At 41.5% G+C, this 22313-nt stretch overlaps 1 protein-coding gene across 1 annotated transcript; it reads left to right on the forward strand.

Annotated features, from left to right (window-relative positions):
* The first annotated feature begins 1387 nt into the window (after positions 1 to 1387).
* tasorb (transcription activation suppressor b) lies at positions 1388 to 17515 on the forward strand. The gene is given in 24 exon segments (XM_052091799.1): positions 1388 to 1808; positions 3906 to 4051; positions 4217 to 4309; positions 7959 to 8031; positions 8738 to 8829; positions 8951 to 9085; positions 9218 to 9333; positions 9465 to 9496; positions 9620 to 9725; positions 9829 to 9932; positions 10273 to 10376; positions 10591 to 10663; positions 11237 to 11311; positions 11431 to 11931; positions 11934 to 12137; positions 12652 to 12920; positions 13041 to 13167; positions 13391 to 14235; positions 14346 to 14465; positions 14552 to 14711; positions 14906 to 15005; positions 15092 to 15270; positions 15405 to 15536; positions 15681 to 17515. Coding segments are annotated over 24 exon segments (5502 nt in total). The 5' UTR covers positions 1388 to 1498; the 3' UTR covers positions 17087 to 17515.
* Positions 17516 to 22313: the final 4798 nt, after the last annotated feature.

Consider the following 22313-nt stretch of genomic DNA (forward strand, 5'->3'; position numbering starts at 1 on the left):
CCACTGCTCTTCTCCCTGTACATGATTGACTGCACTACAAAAGACCCCTCTGTCAAACTCCTGAAGTTTGCAGATGACACCACGGTCATCTGCCACATCCGTGATGATGACGAGTCTGCATACAGGTGGAAGGTTGATCAGCTGGCTGTCTGGTGCGGTCAGGGCCGGCACGACCCAATAAACAACATAAACATTTGTTTAGGGCCCTGTGATTGGTTCGGGGCCCCACCTACCACCCCCATTTATTTTATTTTTTGTCCATCAATTACTCTAATCAACAAAACACACAACCGTATCAATGAAACGTAGTATGTTTCATTTCGTATATTTTTTCTAAATTATCTAGTATTTTCTAGAAACCTGTAGGGCCCCATACACTATTTTTGTTTAGGGCCCCCAAAACCCTGGGTGCAGTCACAACAACATTGGGCTGAACATGCTCAAAACATTGGAAATGATAATGACTGACCAAATCAGACAGAATGAAACTACAACGGACAGTCAGGACTGCTGAGAGGATTATTGGTATACACACCCTGACCACTCCCTTTTTGAACTGTTGCGCTCTTGTCGGTGCTACAGAGCACTGAGCGCCAAGACATCCAGCACAAGAACAGTATTTACCCTCAGGTCATTTTCCTCATGAACAGTTATACTGCCTCAGAAATCCCCCATAGTGCAATAATGTACTGTAAATACATTTCTCATGTATATATGTAAATTCACATATTTAATTCAATAACTGTACATACCCTGCCTTGCACATATATTACAACTTGCACATGTACATATGCCATTCTCTTATATGTCCTATTATTTGACTGTCTGTTTATACTCTTACCTTTTTTTATATTCTGTCTCAATGTAATGTCGTGTGCACTTGTATCTCCCATCACCAAACAAAAAAATCCTTATGTATGTGAGCACACTTGGCAATAAAACTCTGATTAAATTAATGAATTCCAGATGTTCTATGTGGTCTGATTTTTGGATCCCAATGTCCATTAAATGTCTAGTTTGAGAAATAGCAATTTGGCATGTATTTTAGTTCAAGTTCTGAAATCAGGTCATATGTCAATCATATCTCTTGAATTTCATGATATTATATGGTTCACCACAATGTCTGAAGAAAAACAAAAAAAGTGACATTCCCCAAAGTCTTACAGCTCGACGATGCAATTTTTGCAGCTATGAAACAGCAATTATCTCTCAGGTAAATGTTAGGGACAATGCCCTCTGTTGGAGCTGGACAGCGGCCAATGATCAAAGCTCCCAGTGTTATGAAGTCTAGACGCTGTGCAGTTCACAGTAGCACCAATGGGGGGCGTCGCCCTGCGTGAATGTAAACGGAGTGACGCCAGAGTTTTGCAGTGGTGGGGAAGGTATACGTCACAGACATTATGGCGGAGACTGGTTGAGAAGGAGAATTACTCCGTGAAGCGGCACTGAAAACCAACTTCATCTCTTGCGTTACGAGGTGATCGCTGGTCTTAAAAAAATGGCCTGCAATATCGGCCAGGAAAGAAAAAGCGACAAGGAGAGCACCAATACCGGCGGCCTAACCGTGGAGGATTGTGAGAGCAAGAAACAATTGTTGTCAGCCTCTAGCACGGCCACATCGAAGCAAAATGGCGATCAAGCTGGATGTGAAGACGAGCAAATGTCTGAACAAGATGCTTCTGAGCGGCAGAGGCCTGGGCTGTCGGACCAGAAAAACTGTAGAGGTTCGCCCTCGACACTGCCGAGGTCGGCAGAGGAGCTGCCAAGGAGGAATTTTCAGATTCCGCGGAAGATCAAGGAGCGGAAAGGTTGTGTGTCCCCTTCACTATTATTTCTACTGCGTCTGCCATTGCCGAAACGAACTATTTCTGTTTCATATAGCGTGCAGCCTGCAACCCCGATAAAACTGCGTTATCTAGCGGCTGATATTGAATTAATATAACGGTGTTGATCATCTAAACACCGTACGTATATAATGCACCACGTGATTAGTTGGTGAGGTTTTTAGTGCTGTTAGTATATTGATTTTTAGCTAATGCACTGCACTCAGAGCTGCTGGTAAGTTAAATGCAACTCAAGCAGCACATGAGAAACAGGTTTGTTTCACGCGCCACGGGAGTTCTTCACTGGAACCTCAAATTATGCACGAGAGAGAATGTGCATTTTTCCCCTATGGTTGTAAACCTCTCGGAGGCCGGTGTCGTTGCTAGCTAGTTGGCTACCCCGGGCCGCTGAGCCACCACATACCACATGACACATGTCTTCCCCTCCTCATCCAGCGCTGACTATGAATGGGCTAGTGTGATTTAACTGGCCACAATATTTGTTCACAGTATTTCTTCCCTCAGTCTTTAATGCACGATATTTGAACGTTTTAATCACACGACATCTAGTGTCCCATTGACATTCATTTCCATATAGTGTACTGTTTTCATTTAAAAGTAGACTCTCCAGTTAAATTAATACGATGAGGTTTAGGCCTAAGCGCGTTGTTTTGTGAGAGAAATACAGTGAATTTGAATGAAAACGAAGCAGGTGCACTTGTGAGGAGGTGTTAGTATTAGTTATGCATGGTTGGCTGCTTTCACTTTTGCGTGCGGAAATGCTTATGGCATCTTGCGTGGTGGATCTAGGACAAAAATCCTTTGTATTGGCTTAAACAGATGTTTTGCCATTGAGTTATTTAGACAGGTGTGGTTTGTTTTTATTTGCTATGTACTTGTTGGTTCTCATGTTAGTTTGTCAAAATCGTTCTCTAAACGTGACTGGCCATGTAAATTGCTCATAAACTTGAGCGTATTGTTAAAGATTTGAGGCCTGTGCTAGCTCGTACTAAACAGTTACATGCAGGGTCCCCACTGGCTGGAAATGTCAGGAAATTTTAACAATTTGATTTCCAGGCCTGTAAAAGTCATGGAACTTGAGAGTAATTTACAAGTCATGGAAAATTTGCATTAAAAAAAAGAAATAACACGATTTTAACACCAGGTTAACAAGGTTTTAGTGTGATTCAGTTTCGTACTAATCTTTACTGTGCAAAGTTATATCAATTACGATTCGTAAAACCTAAAACGACCCCAAAAATGATGATTTAGGCCTAAATAACTTAACATCTCTTATAATACACAAGTTTTAACAGAAGAATAAATGCAAGTGCTTTTACAAAATAATAAGCTTCACATTTCTGCCTTTAAACCCTCCAAAATTGGCCCCATTCACTTCCATTGAAATGGCCTCATTGTTGCCCCCTTTAACTCTCATTATAAGGGCCTTGCCTTGATTTATGGTACTTTTTTTTAGGAGGGACGGTAGAAAATATTGCCACAAACAACTGTCCATTGAGCCCATACATTAACGTATTAACTTATTCCACTCTGTATTGAAATAGGCCTATTCATTTAAAACATCTCATCAGCTAGATATTGCTCTTGTGTAGAGTAAAACTTGCTCACAAGCCATAGTGATGTCCAATTTTTATGTTATGTTATACATTTGGGTCAGTTCTTGTCATTAAATTGGACAAAATGGCTCACACTGATTCTTTAGCGAATCACTTTCGATCAAATTAATATTGTTTCACAAATGCCTGAAAAAGTCATGGAATTCCATTGGTCAAAATGGGTGGAACCCTTTAAATGAAGCACTGGGTTAAAGCATACATCACCTTGTGCCAGTTTGAATAGCATATTTTTGCTTTACATGTGGTGTGCATTTCTGTTGTCCATTCCTCATGCAATTTAAGATGTATGTTGTCGGCCACTGTCACGCCATTAAAAACGACTACTCAAGACATTTATAAACTTTGCAATTCATATATTTATATGCTTTGATCTTGTTCCTGTGTATTTCCACCCTCTTGTTTTCTAATGAATTCTGTCCTTTTCTTAATGTGTGTTGTTCTCCAGGTCTCCTTCAGCACTTGTCTCCAGATTCCAGAGAGTTTGAAGAAGTTGTGAAGCTCCTCTCCACGTTCTATCTGGATGCTGGCTCACGTGGGACTTTTACTTACACCAAAGCTTGTCTCATTCACAATGAGCTCCTGGAGAAAGAGGTGAGTAGTGAAGTGGACAAACATGAATTATAGTTGGACTGCAACATTTACTCTTTCAATTGTTATAGACTGTATGATTGACTTTGTCCTGAGTTCATGTAGAGACAGTTTTCAGTTAATTAAAGAATGATTCAGTTCAATGTCTTGTTGTTTTGTTTCTTTTAGTTCATCGAAAAGAAAAGGGAACTGAAGCAGAATGGTAGGGCAGATGCAGAGCTCACCGAATTCTATGCTTTTCTACTGCCAGAGAGAAATAAGGTGAGATTGTCAGCACAAGATTTTTTTTTTGCATAGTGTACCACCCCCAGCAACTTGGTCTTTTGGTACTGACCACTGTTTTCTGGTACTGTTTTAACCTGAGTATTGCTATTTAAACTTTATTTATTATGTAATTTATATATCCTGCAGACCTAATTGATAACGCTTTACAAAAAGGTTATATTCATAACATTATTTTGTGCAATAGGTATCATGAACTAACAATGGTTTTTCACAGCATTTTTAAAATATTTTTTTATCAAAAAAAGTATGTTGTTTGTACACAGTGCATTGACTAATGTTAACATGTATCACTTTTAGAGTACAAAAAATTATTTGTGATTGTATGAATAAGCATCAAGTCAAGTGGTTTTTATTGTCGTTTCAACCATATACAGTTAGTACAGTACACAGCAAAACGAGACAACGTTCCTCCAGGACCATGGTGCTACATAAAAACAACAAAGGACCAACATAGGACCACATGAGACTACACAACGAAATAAAATACCTATATAAACTACCTATATATACCTATATAAAGTGCACGTGCAAACATGTGCAAAAAGTACAGGACAGTACAACAAATTACTGACAATGAACAGGACAATAGACAGTGCAGCACCGACCAGTACTCAGTAGTGCAAAAAGATGACAGTTTCTAAAATGTAAACATAACATACTATGAGATAATGTTCTATGCACATAGCAGTTATTGAGGTAGCAGACAGTTATAAAGTGACAGTTATTAAAGTGCAACTCAGGACACGTGTGTGTCAAACCAGTCTCTGAGTATTGAGAAGTCTGATGGCTTGGGGAAGAAGCTGTTACACAGTCTGGCCGTGAGGGCCCGAATGCTTCGGTACCTCTTGCCAGACGGGAGGAGGGTAAAGAGTTTGTGTGAGGGGTGTGTGGGGTCAGTCCACAATGCTGGTTGCTTTATGGATACAGTGTTTTTTGTAAATGTCTTTGATGGAGGGAAGAGAGACCCCAATGATCTTCTCAGCTGTCCTCACTATCCTCTGCAGGGCTTTGCGGTCCAAACGGTGCAAGTCCCAAACCAGGCAGTGATGCAGCTGCTCAGGATGCTCTCAATAGTCCCTCTATAGAATGTAGTGAGGATGGGGGTTGGGAGATGTGCTTTCCTCAGCCTTCGAAGAAAGTAGAGACGCTGCTGGGCTTTCTTGGTGATAGAGCTGGTGTTGAGGGACCAGGTGAGGTTCTCCGCCAGGTGAACACCAAGGAATTTGGTGCTCTTGACGATCTCCACAGAGGAGCCGTCGATGTTCAGCGGAGTGTGTTCACCTTGTGCTCTCCTAAAGTCAACAACCATCTCTTTTGTTTTGTCGACATTCAGGGACAGGTTGTTGGCTCTACACCAGTTCAGTCAGCCGCTGCACCTCCTCTCTGTATGCTGACTCGTTGTTCTTGCTGATGAGACCCACCACGGTCGTGTCATCGGCGAACTTGATGATGTGATTCGAGCTGTGCATTGCTGCACAGTCTTGAGTCAGCAGAGTGAACAGCAGTGGACTGAGCACACAGCCCTGGGGGCCCCAGTGCTCAGTGTGGTGGTGGTGGAGATGCTGTTCCCGATCCGGACTGACTGAGGTCTCCCAGTCAGGAAGTCCAGGATCCAGTTGCAGAGGGAGGTGTCCAGGCCCAGCAGGTTCAGCTTTCCAATCAGGTGCTGGGGAATGATTGTGTTGAATGCTGAGCTGAAATCTATGAACAGCATTCGAACGTATGAGTCCTTATTGTCTAGGTGGGTGAGGGCCAGATGGAGGGTTGTGGTGATGGCATCGTCCGTTGAACGGTTTGAACGATCACGCAAACTGCAGTGGGTCTAGTGAGGGGGCAGCTGGGTCTTAATCTGCCTCATGACGAGCCTCTCGAAGCACTTCATGATGATGGGTGTAAGTCGCGACGGGACGGTAGTCGTTGAGGCAGGACACTGAAGACTTCTTTGGCATGGGGATGATGGTGGTGGCCTTGAAGCACGTTGGAACAACGGCGCTGCTCAGAGAGATGTTGAAGATGTCGGTAAGAACATCTGCTAGCTGGTCTGCACATCCTCTGAGCACTCTGCCAGGAATGTTGTCTGGTCCAGCAGCCTTCCGTGGGTTGACTCTACGTAGAGTTTTCCTCACATCTGCCGTGGTAAGACAGAGCACCTGGTCGTTGGGAGGAGGGGTGGACTTCCTCGCCATCACGTCGTTCTGCACTTCAAACCGAGCGTAGAAGTCGTTCAGCGCATCTGGAAGGGAGGCATCTTTGTCACAGGCAACTGATGTTGTCCTGTAGTTGGTGATGGCCTGGATGCCCTGCCACATGCGCCGCGTGTCACCGCTGTCCTGGAAGTGACTGTGGATTCTCTGGGCGTGTGGCGCTTTGCCTCTCTGATTGCCCGTGACAGTTTGGCCCTAGCTGTTCTTAGGGCTGCCTTATAGCCTGCTCTGAAGGCGGAGTCTCGGGACCTCAGCAGCGTGCGCACCTCCGCAGTCATCCACGGCTTCTGGTTGGAGCGTGTGGTGATGGTCTTGAGAAAGTGACATCATCAATGCACTTGCTGATGTAGCTGGTCACTGATGCTGTGTATTCCTCCAAGTTGGTAGAATCGCCATATGTTGCAGCCTCCCTGAACATGTGCCAGTCAGTACACTCAAAACAGTCCTGAAGAGCAAAGATGGCTCCTGCTGGCCAGGTTTTCACCTGCTTCTGAAGCGGTTTTGTGCGTCTGACGAGCGGTCTGTATGCTGGAATTAACATAACAGAGATGTGGTCTGAGTAGCCGAGGTGGGGCGGGGCTCCGCCCGCAGCGCCTGGGATGTTTGTGTAAACAAGATCAAGCGCGTTCAGCCTCTCGTTGCAAAGTCCACATACTGATGGAATTTAGGGAGCACTGTCTTGAGATTTGCATGGTTGAAATCTCCGGCGACAATAAACAGTCCGTCGGGGTGAGCGTTCTGCAGTTCGCTCATAGCCCCATACAGTTCACAGAGCGCTTCCTTAGCGTTAGCTTGGGGAATGTAAACTCCGGTTATGCAAACAGTGGTGAATTCCCGTGGTAGATAAAAAGGTCTGCATCTAACAGTCACAAGCTCCAACAGCGATGAACAGTAACTAGACTAATGTCAACCAAGATTAATAAATGCTGTAAATGTTTGTTCATTGCTACTTTATGCTAATTATTTGCATTGACTAATGTTAATGAATACAACCTTATTGTATAGTGTTATGCCACTTAATCTAGGATGGTGAAATGGAAAAATGTATTCGCTACATTTACATGGATTGAAATTATCAGACTATTGCCAACGCTTTGAATAGGAAAGTGCCTTGTAAGCAGCATATTCTGAAAACCTAGATGTTTAGAAGTTTAAACCTAATGCAAACTTTGACCCCTGTTAGAGATTTCTCCACTACATTTTGATGTCCAAATGGCAGACAATGCAACCTTTACCTTTTTGTATTTAATTATTTATCAAGATGAACGCAATAACATGTAAATAGAAATGTGAGTCGAGTAGTTGTACCAAAAACCTTGTGTCAAAAAACCTAGTACTTAATTAGAATAGAAGGCCAGTTATCAGATTAATAGTTATTAGTATATTATATAATAATAATAATGTTTGAACCCCTTCACCAGGTTCAATTGATCTGCGAAAAGGGTCTTTCTGTGGGACATTCGCGGGTCACCAATCTAGGAAGTCCTCTTAAAGGTAAGCATTCTGTCTCCAGAACATTAATTCCATTAAGAGACATCTGTTTGGCTGTAAATATTTGAGTCCTGTTAGGTCTGTCTAGTTACTTTTGGTTGTGATTTGACGAAGTTAAGATAAGGGCCAAAAAGACCATTTCTTTCAACTCTCTTGTATTGTTGGATGTCGACCAAATAAATGTTAATGAAACTCAACTCCTGACAGACATAGATGGCTTAGATAAATATGTTTGTGTACAGTTATTTTTTTGGAATATTGGTCTCCCCTACTGCTGCTTTCTATTTGCATAGCATGTTTGAGGTTTTGGAAATAACATTCTGTTCATTTTGTTCTTGGCACAGTAATATGAGGCAGGTCTCCCAGAGATGTGGTATTACAACAGATCTGAATTGGTTCATGTTGTTGATGAGTTCATGATCTCCTTAGTGAAGCCAATGCTGTATATCTTAAACAATGAAGACACTTTATGTATTCACAAAACCAGACACTCATTCCTATCACTTCAAGTGTCTTTCTAATGTGATTGGTCTCTTCAGATGATGAAATTAAATAGTATCTGCAAATATTTATTCCTAGCAAACACTCCAGGACTCTGCATTCCAAAGTATTGATAACAAATATCTTGGGATTACCCCATGGCATTTTTGAAGGAGTTTTACATCTAGTAACAATTCTCATAGATAACTGCTACTTTTTATATTTTTAGGGGTTTACCTCTCAAAATACTCAGACTTGTTACAAATGAATACATTTGAAGTTGGTGCTGCTGGAGAGATAATAATATTTAAAGTCATGAAGGTAAGTGCTTCACTCATGGATTGTAATAACCAATGCATATTGAATGACAGTATGCCTTATAGTAAAACTTTGGTTTTGGATAAATTCAACAAGTCGATGTGACCTTTTTTTTGTTCTGCAGGGTAAAGTGAAAACAATATTTGAGAATGTGCCCAAGGGTAATCTTGAACCTGCCCCTAAATATGACTGCCATCTGTACAAGAATGCCAGCAAAGTGACCTCACTATTGTCCTATAGGGCCTTTGAACACACTCAGGTTAGTTTGTTTCAAATCATCCTTACAGCTGTGCCATTATGAGTTATTTTTCATTTTGAATGTTCTTTTTGTATTACTTGATTGGATAGATTCGGTTTACTCACATCATATCCTTCTGTTTCTTATTCACAGCAATACTTTTATGAATTTGCGTTTGATGAACTAAGGTCAAGGCCCAGGCATGTGTTACCATACGCAGTTGTGTCTTTTCAGTACAAAGGCAAAGAGTCTGCTACGGCTGCACACAGGTATAAACTGGTAACACCTAAGACTGGCTTAGAAACGTATTAAGTGCATAAAAATGTATTGACATATTTACTTTTAGTTACCTTTACTGTTGGTTTGTATAGATTTTAAAAGGTTTCTTTTCTCTTGGTAGATTAAACAGCACTGTGCATGAAGGGCAGAGGGGTAAGTTTTGTATGTATTTCTCTTTATCATAACAGTGTGATAAAATTATTAGATATTCAGTTATGTAGTCACTTGCAGCATAACAAAGGACCGGAGCTCTTTCTTTTGCTTTTGATGTTTTAGTTCGACGGAGATATACAGTTTGGAGTGGCTCACTGGTGAATAAGGGAGAGGAGGTCTATCAAGTTTGCATTCGGTCTACAAGTCTCCCACTCATTCCACTTAAACTGTAAGTCTCTTCTTTTCTGCTAAGACTACTGGGCTCAGTTTTGTCCTTCCTGAACGTTTCACTGGTTTTAAATTGCTGTATTTGTTTCTTACACAATTTTTAGCCCAGAAAAGCTTGACATCAATATGGCAATGCATCTCGATCAAGTAAAGAGAAAGATACCATCTTCTCTGTTATCCTGGGACACGTACAGTGGATCACGTGAGGGTATGTGAATTAACAGTGGTTCCCAGGGTTATGATAGTTTTGAGTTCTTATTTCTATTTTTTTTTTTTATTAATTTTGGTTTACTTTACATTTTTCCAATTATGTTATTATTATTAATTATTTATTTATATTTTCTGTTAAAGGAAATATTTTTGCTTTCATTCATTATAATAACACTATTGGTGTTTTTTAATCCAAGAGATGCCAAAACTTTCTAGCACACAAGTGAAAGCCTTTCTCTACCTGAACATGGATAATATTCTGTTCCACTACAATGCATGTTTTATTGTGCAGGTATTTAGTTGCATTGTTTAGAGGCTGAAAATGTGTTGTGTTGCAGCATTGAAGTGTGGCATGTACTGCAGCCTGTATGAGGTCAATGGGAAGAGTAAACAGGAAGACAGTCTCTCGGGACTGCTGCAGCGTCTTGAGAGAGAAAGAATGGTGAGCTCATTCACAACCCACTTCTAGTACACTTTGATTGGATGACCCTCCACAGCCCCACTATTGCAGGGTGAAGTCCCCGCCCACCATCTTCTCTCTGTACCATTTCTTCAGTCTGTTGATGAAATCTGTGTCAGTCAGCTGATATGTAGAAGTTGTACTGGGGATGTGCTTTTATTAAAGTTATGCTATAATTAATCTCTTTTGACTGTAGGTTCTGGTGAAGCCATTGGTAGACAAAGGATTTCTCTTCCTCCTTTCGTCCTCTCAGTTGCACGCTACCAACGGTAGGTCAACACATGACAAACTTTGACCCCGTTCATCAGCATTGAAAATATGGGCATGGCATGGACTAAGGCTGTCAAATACAATTTTGAATATTTTAGATAAAAATGCACATTTGAATGCTAAAACTGTAGAATATTTCAAAGACTTCAGACCAATCGCATTGTTACACCATAAAAGGCTACCTAAACAAATAGTTTAACAGAAAGCAGGTGTCTCAAGATGCATTTTTAAAGGTTGAAGTGCTTTTTAACATGACACAGCATCTAAAACATGGCAAATCAGTCAAAGACATCCATGTAGCGCATGTTTACATAAAAGAACTAAAGTTTGCACACCCCCTTAGGTGGAAGTCTTGCTCACAAGCCATAGTCATTTTAAAATCCCCGTTGAGAGTCCCCATTGTATTTCATCCTTTAAAGTTAAAAGTTCAAATATATATTTTTTTTCTCCCCTGGTTAATGGTATTTTGGTTGCACCATAAACTACATATGGAATTTAATTCAAATTGGACTTGTAGCCTCAGTCTTCAGCATGGAATAATGCAGCCTGTCACTTTGTTCGTTTTTTTTAAGAGAGGCGAGGCAGATATGACAGGGGTTTACAGGCACTTTTTGTCTTTCAAGAGCAAAGAATCGTCTCGAGGTTGGGTGAGTCTCCCTTGTATTGCATAGTCTTTTTTTTTTATGTTTGTTTGAATTTGGGTGTTTATCCCTCACTGACTGCATCTATTTACCTCCTTCAATTGATATCTTTTATTATTTTTAAGTTGCTAAGAGCTTTGGAGTAGATGAAGACCCACTGGTTCCACTAGAGCCTAAAGACCCAATTAGCCACCAACTAGATAATTTTGTACCTGCCCTGCACCATAGCCTCTTCAAGCTGCGTTCCAATCCACCAAAAGAGCTTGCTGCTGGGCTGAAACGTCAGGCACTGGACTATCTAAGTCAGCAAGAACAAGGTGCTATACAGCCCTTTCAGGTGGGGGAGTATCGGCACAGTTTAGATGACCGGACCAACCTACACCCTGCACCTCGTCCCAAGAATATAGACTTGGCCCTCAACTCTTACATATATGGGCCGGGACAGTTTCAGCTGCCTGTGGAGGCACTGCAGCAGGACCTAATGGACAGCAGACAAGGGGCAGTGTCTCCCCCAGCATGCGTAGAAGAGTATAGTCCTGTTTCAGACTGGGGAGGGTCAGACAGACAGGCATCGTGCAGCAGTGGACTTGGGATTTCTCAGTCTAACGGTGGTGCTCAGAAGCCACAGGGGAATATGAGAAAGAAAAGATGGAGAAATTGCTGAAGTTGATACAGTTACACAAGAGGACTTTAGGGAAGGATGATGGGAGCGGGCCAGAGAGAGATGAGGACTGGGACCCCGCCAGTCTGAAAAGGAGGCTAGAGAGGGAAGGTGCTGGAGGCATGAGCAAGTACCTGAGGACAGATCTGCTGAACGGAGAGCCAGGGAGAGGTGAGTGTACAGGAAAAAATTTAGAGGATGGTGGTTGCATGATATATGAAAACATTTCATATATACACATTCTCAGTCTCCAAGTATTGCATACTGAATTTTTTTTTTTTTTAAACTGAAACTATTTTTATATTATTTAGAAGCAACAAAGTTATGTAGGAAACGGTTTCGTTTTATTTCAAAACTTAAAAGAAAACCAAGGTCTTGTTTTTTTTTAAATTTAAGGTAGCTTCAGTAAAACTTTTATCTTTAGACCTGCATAAAAATGAACTTTGATCTGACCTCTAATATGATTACAAGTTGATGTGTAAACAAATGTGAGAATATTACTTAGTTTCCCTGTATCATCAGGCCCATGTGAACTGCCTATTTGACACGCATCTGAGAGAGGGTGTAGTGTGCCACGAAGTAGCTCCAGCACAATAGAGTGTGATTGATACTCCCACATCTGTATGACTGCAGCTCCTCAGATAAGATGAGTTCCTTGTTGACAGCTGGTTTCTCTTTCGGTTAGTGATGATGGACAGCATGGGGCTGTGTGATACAGACCTGCGGGAGCGCGTGACTCACAGTGCCACTCTCCGAGATACGCATACGTTGCTCAAACTCTTCCTCAGCACACTTAACAGGATGGCCCAGACCTCTGCAAGTAGCCAGCCTTTGCTCCCAGACAGCTTGGAGATCAACCAGAGTCATGACCCCACTGACTCAGTTGCTCACTGTGACCTTGACCTGCGAAGCAGGCGTGCTGATGCAGAGCAGGTTAACCAGGATTACTTAGAGGTTTGTACTGTGCCTCACAATGTCAAACACCACACTCATTCTGTCCTCTTGGACATATCTTGATTCTTGAATCTTTCACCTTTGAAGTTGTTTTTGTTAACCTCTAGCTTGTGTTTATAGGAGCAGATGGTTTGCAGTAGGAGCAGTATGGATGTGTACAGTCCCTCCTCCATTATGGAACAGCAGCCCTCTCATCCAGCAGAAACCTCACATCAGAGCCACCATCTCTGGAGAACATCCACCACAGGTTCTTACTCACTTGCATTCTTATAAGACAAAGAGGTCCTAATATCATAATCAGCTTTAAAGAAATGTGATGAAGCAGGGGCACAAATAAGAGGTAAATGCAGAATATGACCACAAATGAGCCCATGACCAATAGGCATAAAGAAATAACAGAAAAAAGTAACAAAAGAAGGGGTCATACATTTAAAGATAAGTATGGTAACACTTTCTGGTTTTATTTTTAGAGGGTGTTGGTGAGGCATGTATGAGTGGAGAGGAGAAGCAGGCAAAGACCACAGGGAGAGCAGTAGAGGCCATCCTTGACAGTGAGTTCCAGAACCTCTGCTCAGGGATCCATGAACTGATGGAGGCCCAACATATAATGTATATCTCCCAGCCTCCTTTGCTTCGACGTGAGGAGCAGGCCAATCGAACTTGCCCGGCCTTCTCTCCTTTTGTCTCAAAATATGTTTCCTCGCCACCAGTGCAGGGGTACATCAACACACTCTCTGAAAAGATGAACCGATTGATTCGTGCTCCCAGTGTGTCTTTGGAAGCGGCGACCATCACGTCATCAGCTGCTGTTGCCCCACTGCTCGCTGCCCACTTGCCTTCTGTCCTGCCCTCTTCTGCCAAGCCGGCTCCTGCCCAAACTACCCTGCCCTCTGCACCTGCTCCTTGTCACACTAAAACATCATCTCCAGTGCCTAAGTCTCAAGCTTCAATTAGCAAGCCACAAGCCCATGTACCTACCCCTAAACATCCCTCTTCAGGCAAGCCTCATGGCGCTGTCAAAGGGGTCCACCTATTTTCAGGAGGAAAGTCAAATGGCCCCAAGTGTACAAATGTTGTTGAAAGTCCCATGTGCTCTCCATCAACCATAAGTGGCAGTCATCCTCCAATCCCTTCAGTATTGGAGATGCCCTCAGATCCTACCCTTGCAGGAACCTCAAGCACTGTGGGTGGCAACATTATTGGCCAGATCAAGCCGGATGTGTTGTGCACACTGGTGGAGATCATGCAGAAGAATGCGGTAAAGTTCTACATTCAGAGAGGAGATGAGGAGAGTGAACTCTGCACTGAGATCAAGGTCTAATTCTAAGTATATAATGTGTCAGAATATTCATTGTGGATTGCATATTGACCTTTGTTTTTAAAAACTCACATTATCTGTTATTCCTTCCTTGTTTTGTTTTGCAGGAGTATTTAAGAAGTCTTGGCAACATTGATTGCAACCCACAGACCTACCTGGTGAATAAAAGCCAGCAAAAGTTCATGATCATCATTCAGAATGAGGATATTGCTGCTCATGTACATAAGGTAACATCACAAGATAACTAAGTTACTGTTGTATTCAAACTGAGAGGCATCCACTTTAATATTTTTTCCCTCCATACCTCAATTAGATCCCAGCACTAGTGTCTCTAAAGAAGTTGTCCACTGTTTACTTTGCTGGAGTGGACAGTCTGGATGATGTGAAAAATCGCACTTACAATGAGCTTTTTGTGTCAGGAGGTCTCATTGTGTCAGATGAGCTCATTCTCAACCCTATTAATATAACACTAGGTAAGAGCTTCCAAAAATGTGGTGGGATTGCAAAAACACCTGTACCATCAGCTATAATTAACGCTGTGATGGTAGAAATGTAATGTTTTTTTTCTTTTGAAACTGTTCAATTGCAATTTTCAGCTTAAATTCAGTGTTATTGCATTTTGGCATACCTTTTTCTCATAAAGCTCACAATTGAATTGTGTTTGCAGAAAAGCTACAGGCATTTCTTCAGTTTCTGGAGGAACAGGGCTCACCCTGGAAGTGGAAGGTGCACTGTAAAACTCAAAAGAAGCTTAAAGAGCTCAGCAGGTTAGATACTGTTTGAGACTGTACAGCTAATCCTGACAGACCTTAGTCTTCAATATCTCACATTATTGGCCACTTCACTTTCACAGGTTAAACACAGAGGCCTTGGATCTGTTAAACCTGCTGACAGCCTATCAGAAGAAACACTTGGTGGAGTTTCTACCTTACCACGAGTGTGACACTCCATCCAAGCAGGCTCCTGATTTGGACTGTCTGGTGAAGCTACAAGCTCAACACACACCGCTCCGACACATCATATTCCTTACAGGTACGCTTAACAGGTCTAGTCGAATATTGGACTTCAGTGGTCTTTATGAATGGTAGTGTTTCAAATTTGTTTAAGGTATTTTTTCCTTCTTATGATATGACATTTTTGCTGTTATCACTTTGGTTTATATACAGAAAGGCATGATGAGACATTCTCACAGTTCTCTGGTAGCGGCGTCATCGTGGCATGTATGAATGAAATCATGAACAACTTCCAGAGTTTGATCACCATTCCGGAAGAAGTAGTGGATGTCCTACCTGCTCCAGGTAAAACCTAAATATCTTGACAGTTAACAGAAATTATGCGGTTTCCTAACTGTGCAATCTCTGCTCATTCAGAAATCATAAACTTTGTTCACAGAATTGGTAATGTTTGAAGCCATGTTAATTAACTTCTCTTTCACCACTCAGCAGAGCCTGATGCAGTGGTAGATGAGGAGGACATGTCCATAGACTCTGAAGATGACATACTGGTTATCGAAGAGCCTTCCATTCAAACCGAAAATAATCAGGAAGAACAGCAGACCCCTCTGCCCCCTCTGCCTCATACAGATGTGTTTCGTCCTCCTCTCCCTGACCAGCCCACTTTGGACCCCATTATGGATCCCCCACTAAACCCTTCCAGCTACCCTACCCAGGGCTCTTATGTGTCCAATTACGCAGCTCTCAAATCTGCCATCGCTCAATATAAAGCTGCCACTCAGGAGGGTACAACTAAGCCTGAAGTGGAAGACACCCTGGCCAGTTTTGGGGTGAACCCCCACCAGAGCTATCTGTGTCCCGGCTCAGCACATTGGAGCCCTTACTCTGGATCACCTGCATACCACATGTCCTCTGCTTATTCGTCACCAGTCCGGGTGCCCTCCAAAGGTTCAGAGTACATTCAAACTGCAACCCAACCCACCACAAACACCTCTACTTTGCCCATCGCCCAGCCAACCTCCCTGCCCCTACCTCAGCCACCTGTAAGCTTAGTGGAGATGACTCTGACTACAGAATCAGCCTCCTCTCTTCAGCCCCCTGACAGTGTGGGACTGGCTGGTGCAGCAACAACAAGCATTGCAAATAAGCTGGGAAATGCTGGCTCTCTGGATGCTCAGAAATATTTAGAGACTGCTTCCTCCTCTTCCTCTCTTCACACCACTTTTCCTTCCTTCCCAGATGCTACTCTCTTTCCAGCCCTCACTCCTATTCCTCCCGTTCCACCTCTCTATAATTGGGGGCCGACACCGGGAGCCCAGCACAGTTACACTGCTGGACAGAGTGGGGGAGGATTCAGTGCTTTCCCTATCACCCAAACTGAGGTTGCAGGTGTGCTGGGGGCCAGTGAGAACAGAACCTATAAAGGTCAAGAGGAAGAAGGCACCCCTGCTCCAGTCACTTCTACAGTTGTACCTGTACTGCAGGAGGGTGGTTATGATGAAGGAGGTGCACTGGGTAGTTTGACCTCATGCAACCAAGGCAGCATAACTTCAGTGAACTCTTCCTCAGAGAATCAGGGAGGGAGTCAGATCCCACCCACCAGGGGCGGCACCATTAGTAGAGGACTCCTACCCGTCCCTGGAGCTGCAAGGGGGACCATGTGCAGAGGTGGGTCACACAGCAACAAAAGAACATACCATCCCAGAGGGGGCATGTCAGGACCTTCTGATATGATGCGTGGTGGTTTCAGGGGCAGAGGTGTACCACCAGGTCCCATGAGATCTAGACCAGGTTGGGGTCAAATCAGAGGAGGCCCGTCCTGTAATTGGGGCTATCCCCCTGGGAGGGGAGGGGGTGGACGCCCAGACTGCTATTCAGACTACAGCTACAACTGAATGCCATTAGGATGCCATGGCCTCCCTTATAGACTACTGGCATTAGGAATGTACATATTTAACTGTAAGAGCACATCAAATCAATGTCATGAAGTGTAAGAAAAAAAAAAGAAAAGAGGAAAAAAAAATGAAATCTGGTTTTGTATGAATGAGATTTGAGACTCCAGTGGCCAGAGTTTCACTGTTTTCAATAATGCTCTTCCTAAAATGTTTAAAAAAAACCTTGTTCATACCACTATATTTATATTGCCAAGAAATGTAATTGCCTTTTCAATGTTTCATTTTTGTCAATACTTTTTGTTTGGATTTTCAAAACGGTTTGTGAACAAGGAGCAAAATGCAGACAATATTTTTTTAAAGAAAAGTGTCATTCTTCATTTTAGCTTTTTTTTTTTTTTTTTTTTTTTTACATTCTTGGTTGTACAAATGTTCTATTAAAACAAGGTTGTATCAAACATTGTGATATTGTGTTCAGTATTTACTCATGTGAACTCTTTGTATATGTACATAATTATTTATGATGATTATATAAAAATAGTTGTTACAGATTTTCTGTTTCAATGAGGTCAATCAATGCCAAAGTTGTTTTATGGGTACCTGACAAAATTTGATCTAATGATTATACAAGCCAGCAGAGGGAGTCATTTCCTCATTGATTCCCATTGTGCATCACCAAAGAAAAGTGTATTGTCATAGAAGGAACAAATTATTATTTTCATGTGTAACTATGGCAAGATCTTTTTCATAATAACTGATTCATTACTGCCTTTGTGCATGAACACAATGAATAAGGTTAGCTTAAGTTCTGTAGAAAATTATACCTCATAGCATTTGAAAAAATGTATTATTCACCTAAAAAAACAGCTATGCCTCTGAAAACAATGCCTAATATTGTTTGTGGGCATGGACAACTTGAAATGTATCTGTTAAATGTGCTGTTAAAACCGTGTAAGGTTTTAACAGCATGTTCAACTTATGTGTTTACAGAAAAACAATAGTGTTAATTCCAAAATTTGCTGTGAGAATGCCAATGTTAAAAGCATGCTTGAAAATGATAATGGCATACTTTATTTGCAGCTTAGAAGCAAACTGTTCATCTAATGCACTGGAAAGTATGCTGTACATCATACCTCATAAATAGTCCATCTGTTTATACATTATCTTGTGAACAGATGTTTTTGCTATAGGGGCTGAATTTGCATATATGAGTTGTGCTTGTAAGATTTACTAATTTAGCGTAATAGATGTGGCAGTACAGCATATTCATTTGTAAGCATATCCTCTATAGGAATTTATTGCCTTCCAGACAAATTGCAACAGTAGATTCTCTTAGTTAGTTTTGTTAATGTACAATATAGGTGTGTCATTTAATATGACTTAGTGTATTTATAGTTCCGAGGTACAAAACGTTTTTGGATGGGTTGGAAATCTGTATTACACAGACTTGGCACAATCATTCTCAATTTAGGGAACCAATTTGCATTCTCCACCCCCTTCCATTCTTCATTTATCACCGCCTGAGTTGAATATAGGAGAGGTTGAACAAAAGATAAGACCAAATCACTCTCCATCTGTGCTTCGTTCTCTGCAGCTGGAAAAGAAAGCTTAAAGGATTATGAAAAAGGCAGAAAAAATGTTAGAGTACCTAGTTTGCCCTAAAGAGTAATCAGCTAAAACCTGACCTTCCACGATCTCATCTCTCATTTGATAGTTATCTCTTAAAACAGTCCTGGTATTACATGCAAAACAGAGGCAAAGCCATAACAAAGCAGTCATTGCTATATAACTGTCTAATATTATGTGTAGTTACAGTTAAAGTCAGAAGTTTACATACACTTAGGCTCCAGACTACAAAATGAATTTAGAGCCATATGCTCCTAAACTGAAATATTTGTCTCCAAATCAAAGCATTTGTGGATTTAGATTGCTGTTCAGAAACAAGATAGGAAGACAGATGATAGCCCATTAATCTGAGGTTTAATATACAGAATGTCTTGTTGAGAAGACAAGTTTGCATTCCCTTTTGTCTCAAATGTTCACACCCCTTTCATAATTTATACAAATGAAATATTTTTTTATTTAGTACTGCTCTTCAGAATCTACATTACAGGTGAAACTCGAAAAATTAGAATATCGTGCAAAAGTTCATTAATTTCAGTAATTCAACTTAAAAGGTGAAACTAATATATTACATAGACTCATTACAAGCAAAGTAAGATATTTCAAGCCTTTATTTTATATAATTTTGATGATTATGGCTTACAGCTTATGAAAACCCCAAGTTCAGAATCTCAGAAAATTAGAATATTGTGAAAAGGTTCAGTATTGTAGGCTCAAAGTGTCACACTCTAATCAGCTAAACACCTGCAAAGGGTTCCTGAGCCTTTAAATGGTCTCTCAGTCTGGTTCAGTTGAATTCACAATCATGGGGAAGACTGCTGACCTGACAGTTGTGCAGAAAACCATCATTGACACCCTCCACAAGGATGAAACGCCTCAAAAGGTAATTGCAAAAGAAGTTGGATGTTCTCAAAGTGCTGTATCAAAGCACATTAATAGAAAGTTAAGTGGAAGGGAAAAGTGTGGAAGAAAAAGGTGCACAAGCAGCAGGGATGACCGTAGCCTGGAGAGGATTGTCAGGAAAAGGCTATTCAAATGTGTGGGGGAGCTTCACAAGGAGTGGACTGAGGCTGGAGTTACTGCATCAAGAGCCACCACACACAGACGGGTCAAATGTCAAACGTCTTACCTGGGCTAAAGAAAAAAAGTACTGGTCTGTTGCTCAGTGGTCCAAAGTCCTCTTTTCTGATGAGCGCAAATTTTGCATCTCATTTGGAAACCAAGGTCCCAGAGTCTGGAGGAAGAATGGAGAGGCACACAATCCAAGATGCTTGAAGTCCAGTGTGAAGTTTCCACAGTCTGTGTTGGTTTGGGAAGCCATGTCATCAGCTGGTGTTGGTCCACTGTGCTTTATTAAGTCCAGAGTCAACGCAGCCGTCTACCGGGACATTTTAGAGCACTTCATGCTTCCTTCAGCAGACAAGCTTTATGGAGATGCTGACTTCATTTTCCAGCAGGACTTGGCACCTGCCCACACTGCCAAAAGTACCAAAACCTGGTTCAATGACCATGGTATTACTGTGCTTGATTGGCCAGCAAACTCGCCTGACCTGAACCCCATAGAGAATCTATGGGGCATTGTCAAGAGAAAGATGAGAGACATGAGACCAAACAATGCAGAAGAACTGAATGCCGCTATTGAAGCATCTTGGTCTTCCATAACACCTCAGCAGTGCCACAGGCTGATAGCATCCATGCCACGCCGCACTGAGGCAGTAATTAATGCAAAAGGGGCCCAAACCAAGTACTGAGTACATATGCATGATTATACTTTTCAGAGGGCCGACATTTCTGTATTTAAAATCCTTTTTTTTTTTTTTTTTATTGATTTCATGTAAGATTCTAATTTTCTGAGATTCTGAATTTGGGGTTTTCATAAGCTGTAAGCCATAATCATAAAAATTATATCAAATAAAGGCTTGAAATATCTTACTTTGCTTGTAATGAGTTTATATAATATATTAGTTTCACCTTTAAGTTGAATTACTGAAATTAATGAACTTTTGCACGATATTCTAATTTTTCGAGTTTCACCTGTATATATATTGTTTTTGCCTTATTCTTTCTTTATGATTACGGGACGGTCCAGTCACAGAGATTACAAGAGTGCAAATTTAATGAAATCCCAGATGCAGTTTATTGTGCTACTCCAATCCCAATCAATAATTGCCAGAAGAAAATAAAGTGGTACACAACATAGGACTTTTAGTAATAAAGAAGCCCGAAATACCCATTACTATTTTGAAATGTCTGCACTCCCAGTTGTGAGTTCAGCTCATGAGTTCAAACACTGTTCACGACTCTCTCTCTCTCTCGCCGCGCTCTCTCTCTCTCTCTCACACTCACTCACTCACTCACTCTGTGGTGTGGTGAGCTCATCAGAAACAGAATTGTTGAAAAGCGGCTCAAGACACAAGATTATATCTGATGAAACCGCATGAACGCACACAACCCGAATGTCGCCAATGGCTACTAGATTTCAAATTATTGTCACAATCATATATTTCGGGTCGCATTTGCCACCATTTTAGTTGCAGTGTGCTTAGGTTGAAGTCATTAAAACTAATTTTTTAACCACTCCACAGATTTCATTTTAGCAAACTATAGTTTTGGCAAGTCGTTTAGTACATCTACTTTGCGCATGACAAACAATTTTTCCAGCAATTGTTTACAGACAGATTGCTTCACTTTTAATTGACTATATCACAATTCCAGTGGGTCAGAAGTTTACATATACTAAGTTACCTGTGCCTTTAAGGAGCTTGGAAAATGTAATACAATTATGTCAAGCCTTTAGGCAATTAGCTTCTAATAGGCTAATTGGAGTCAAATGGAGGTGTACCTGTGGATGTATTTTAAGGCCTACCTTCAAACTCAGTGCCTCTTTAGTTGACATCATGGAAAAATCAAAAGAAATCAGCTAAGACTTCCAAAAACATTGTGGACCTTCACAAGTTTGGTTCATCCTTGGGAGCAATTTCCAAATGCCTGAAGGTACCACGTTCATCTGTACAAACCATGGGTCCATGCAGTCATCATTGCTCAGGAAGGAGAGATTAAGGTAATTTGGTGCAAAAACTGCAAATCAATCCCAGAACAACAACAGCAAAGGACCTTGTGAAGATGCTGGAGGAAACCGGTAGACAAGTAACTATATCGTAAAACAAGTCCTATATCGATATGACCTGAATGGGTGCTCTGCAACGAAGAAGCCCCTGCTCCAAAACCACCATTAAAAAAAGCCAGACTACAGCTTGCAATTGTGCATGGGGACAAAGATCTTGCATTTTGGAGAAATGATCTCTGGTCTGATGAAACAAAAATGTAACTGTTTGGGCATAATGACCATCACTATGTTTGGAAGAAAACACAATCCCAACTGTGACGCATGAGGGTGGCATCATGTTGTGATGGTGCCATCATGAGGAAGGAAAATTATGTGGATATATTGAAGCAACACTCAAGACATCAGCCAGGAAGTTAAAGCTCAGTCACAAATGGGTCTTCCAAATGGACAATGACTCCAAGCATACCTCCAAAGTGGTGGAAACATGGATTAAGGACAACAAAGTCAAGGTATTGGAGTGGCCATCTCAAAGCCCTGATC

The sequence above is a fragment of the Xyrauchen texanus genome, chromosome 25 (genome assembly GCF_025860055.1).
Source record: "Xyrauchen texanus isolate HMW12.3.18 chromosome 25, RBS_HiC_50CHRs, whole genome shotgun sequence".
NCBI lineage: Eukaryota > Metazoa > Chordata > Actinopteri > Cypriniformes > Catostomidae > Xyrauchen > Xyrauchen texanus.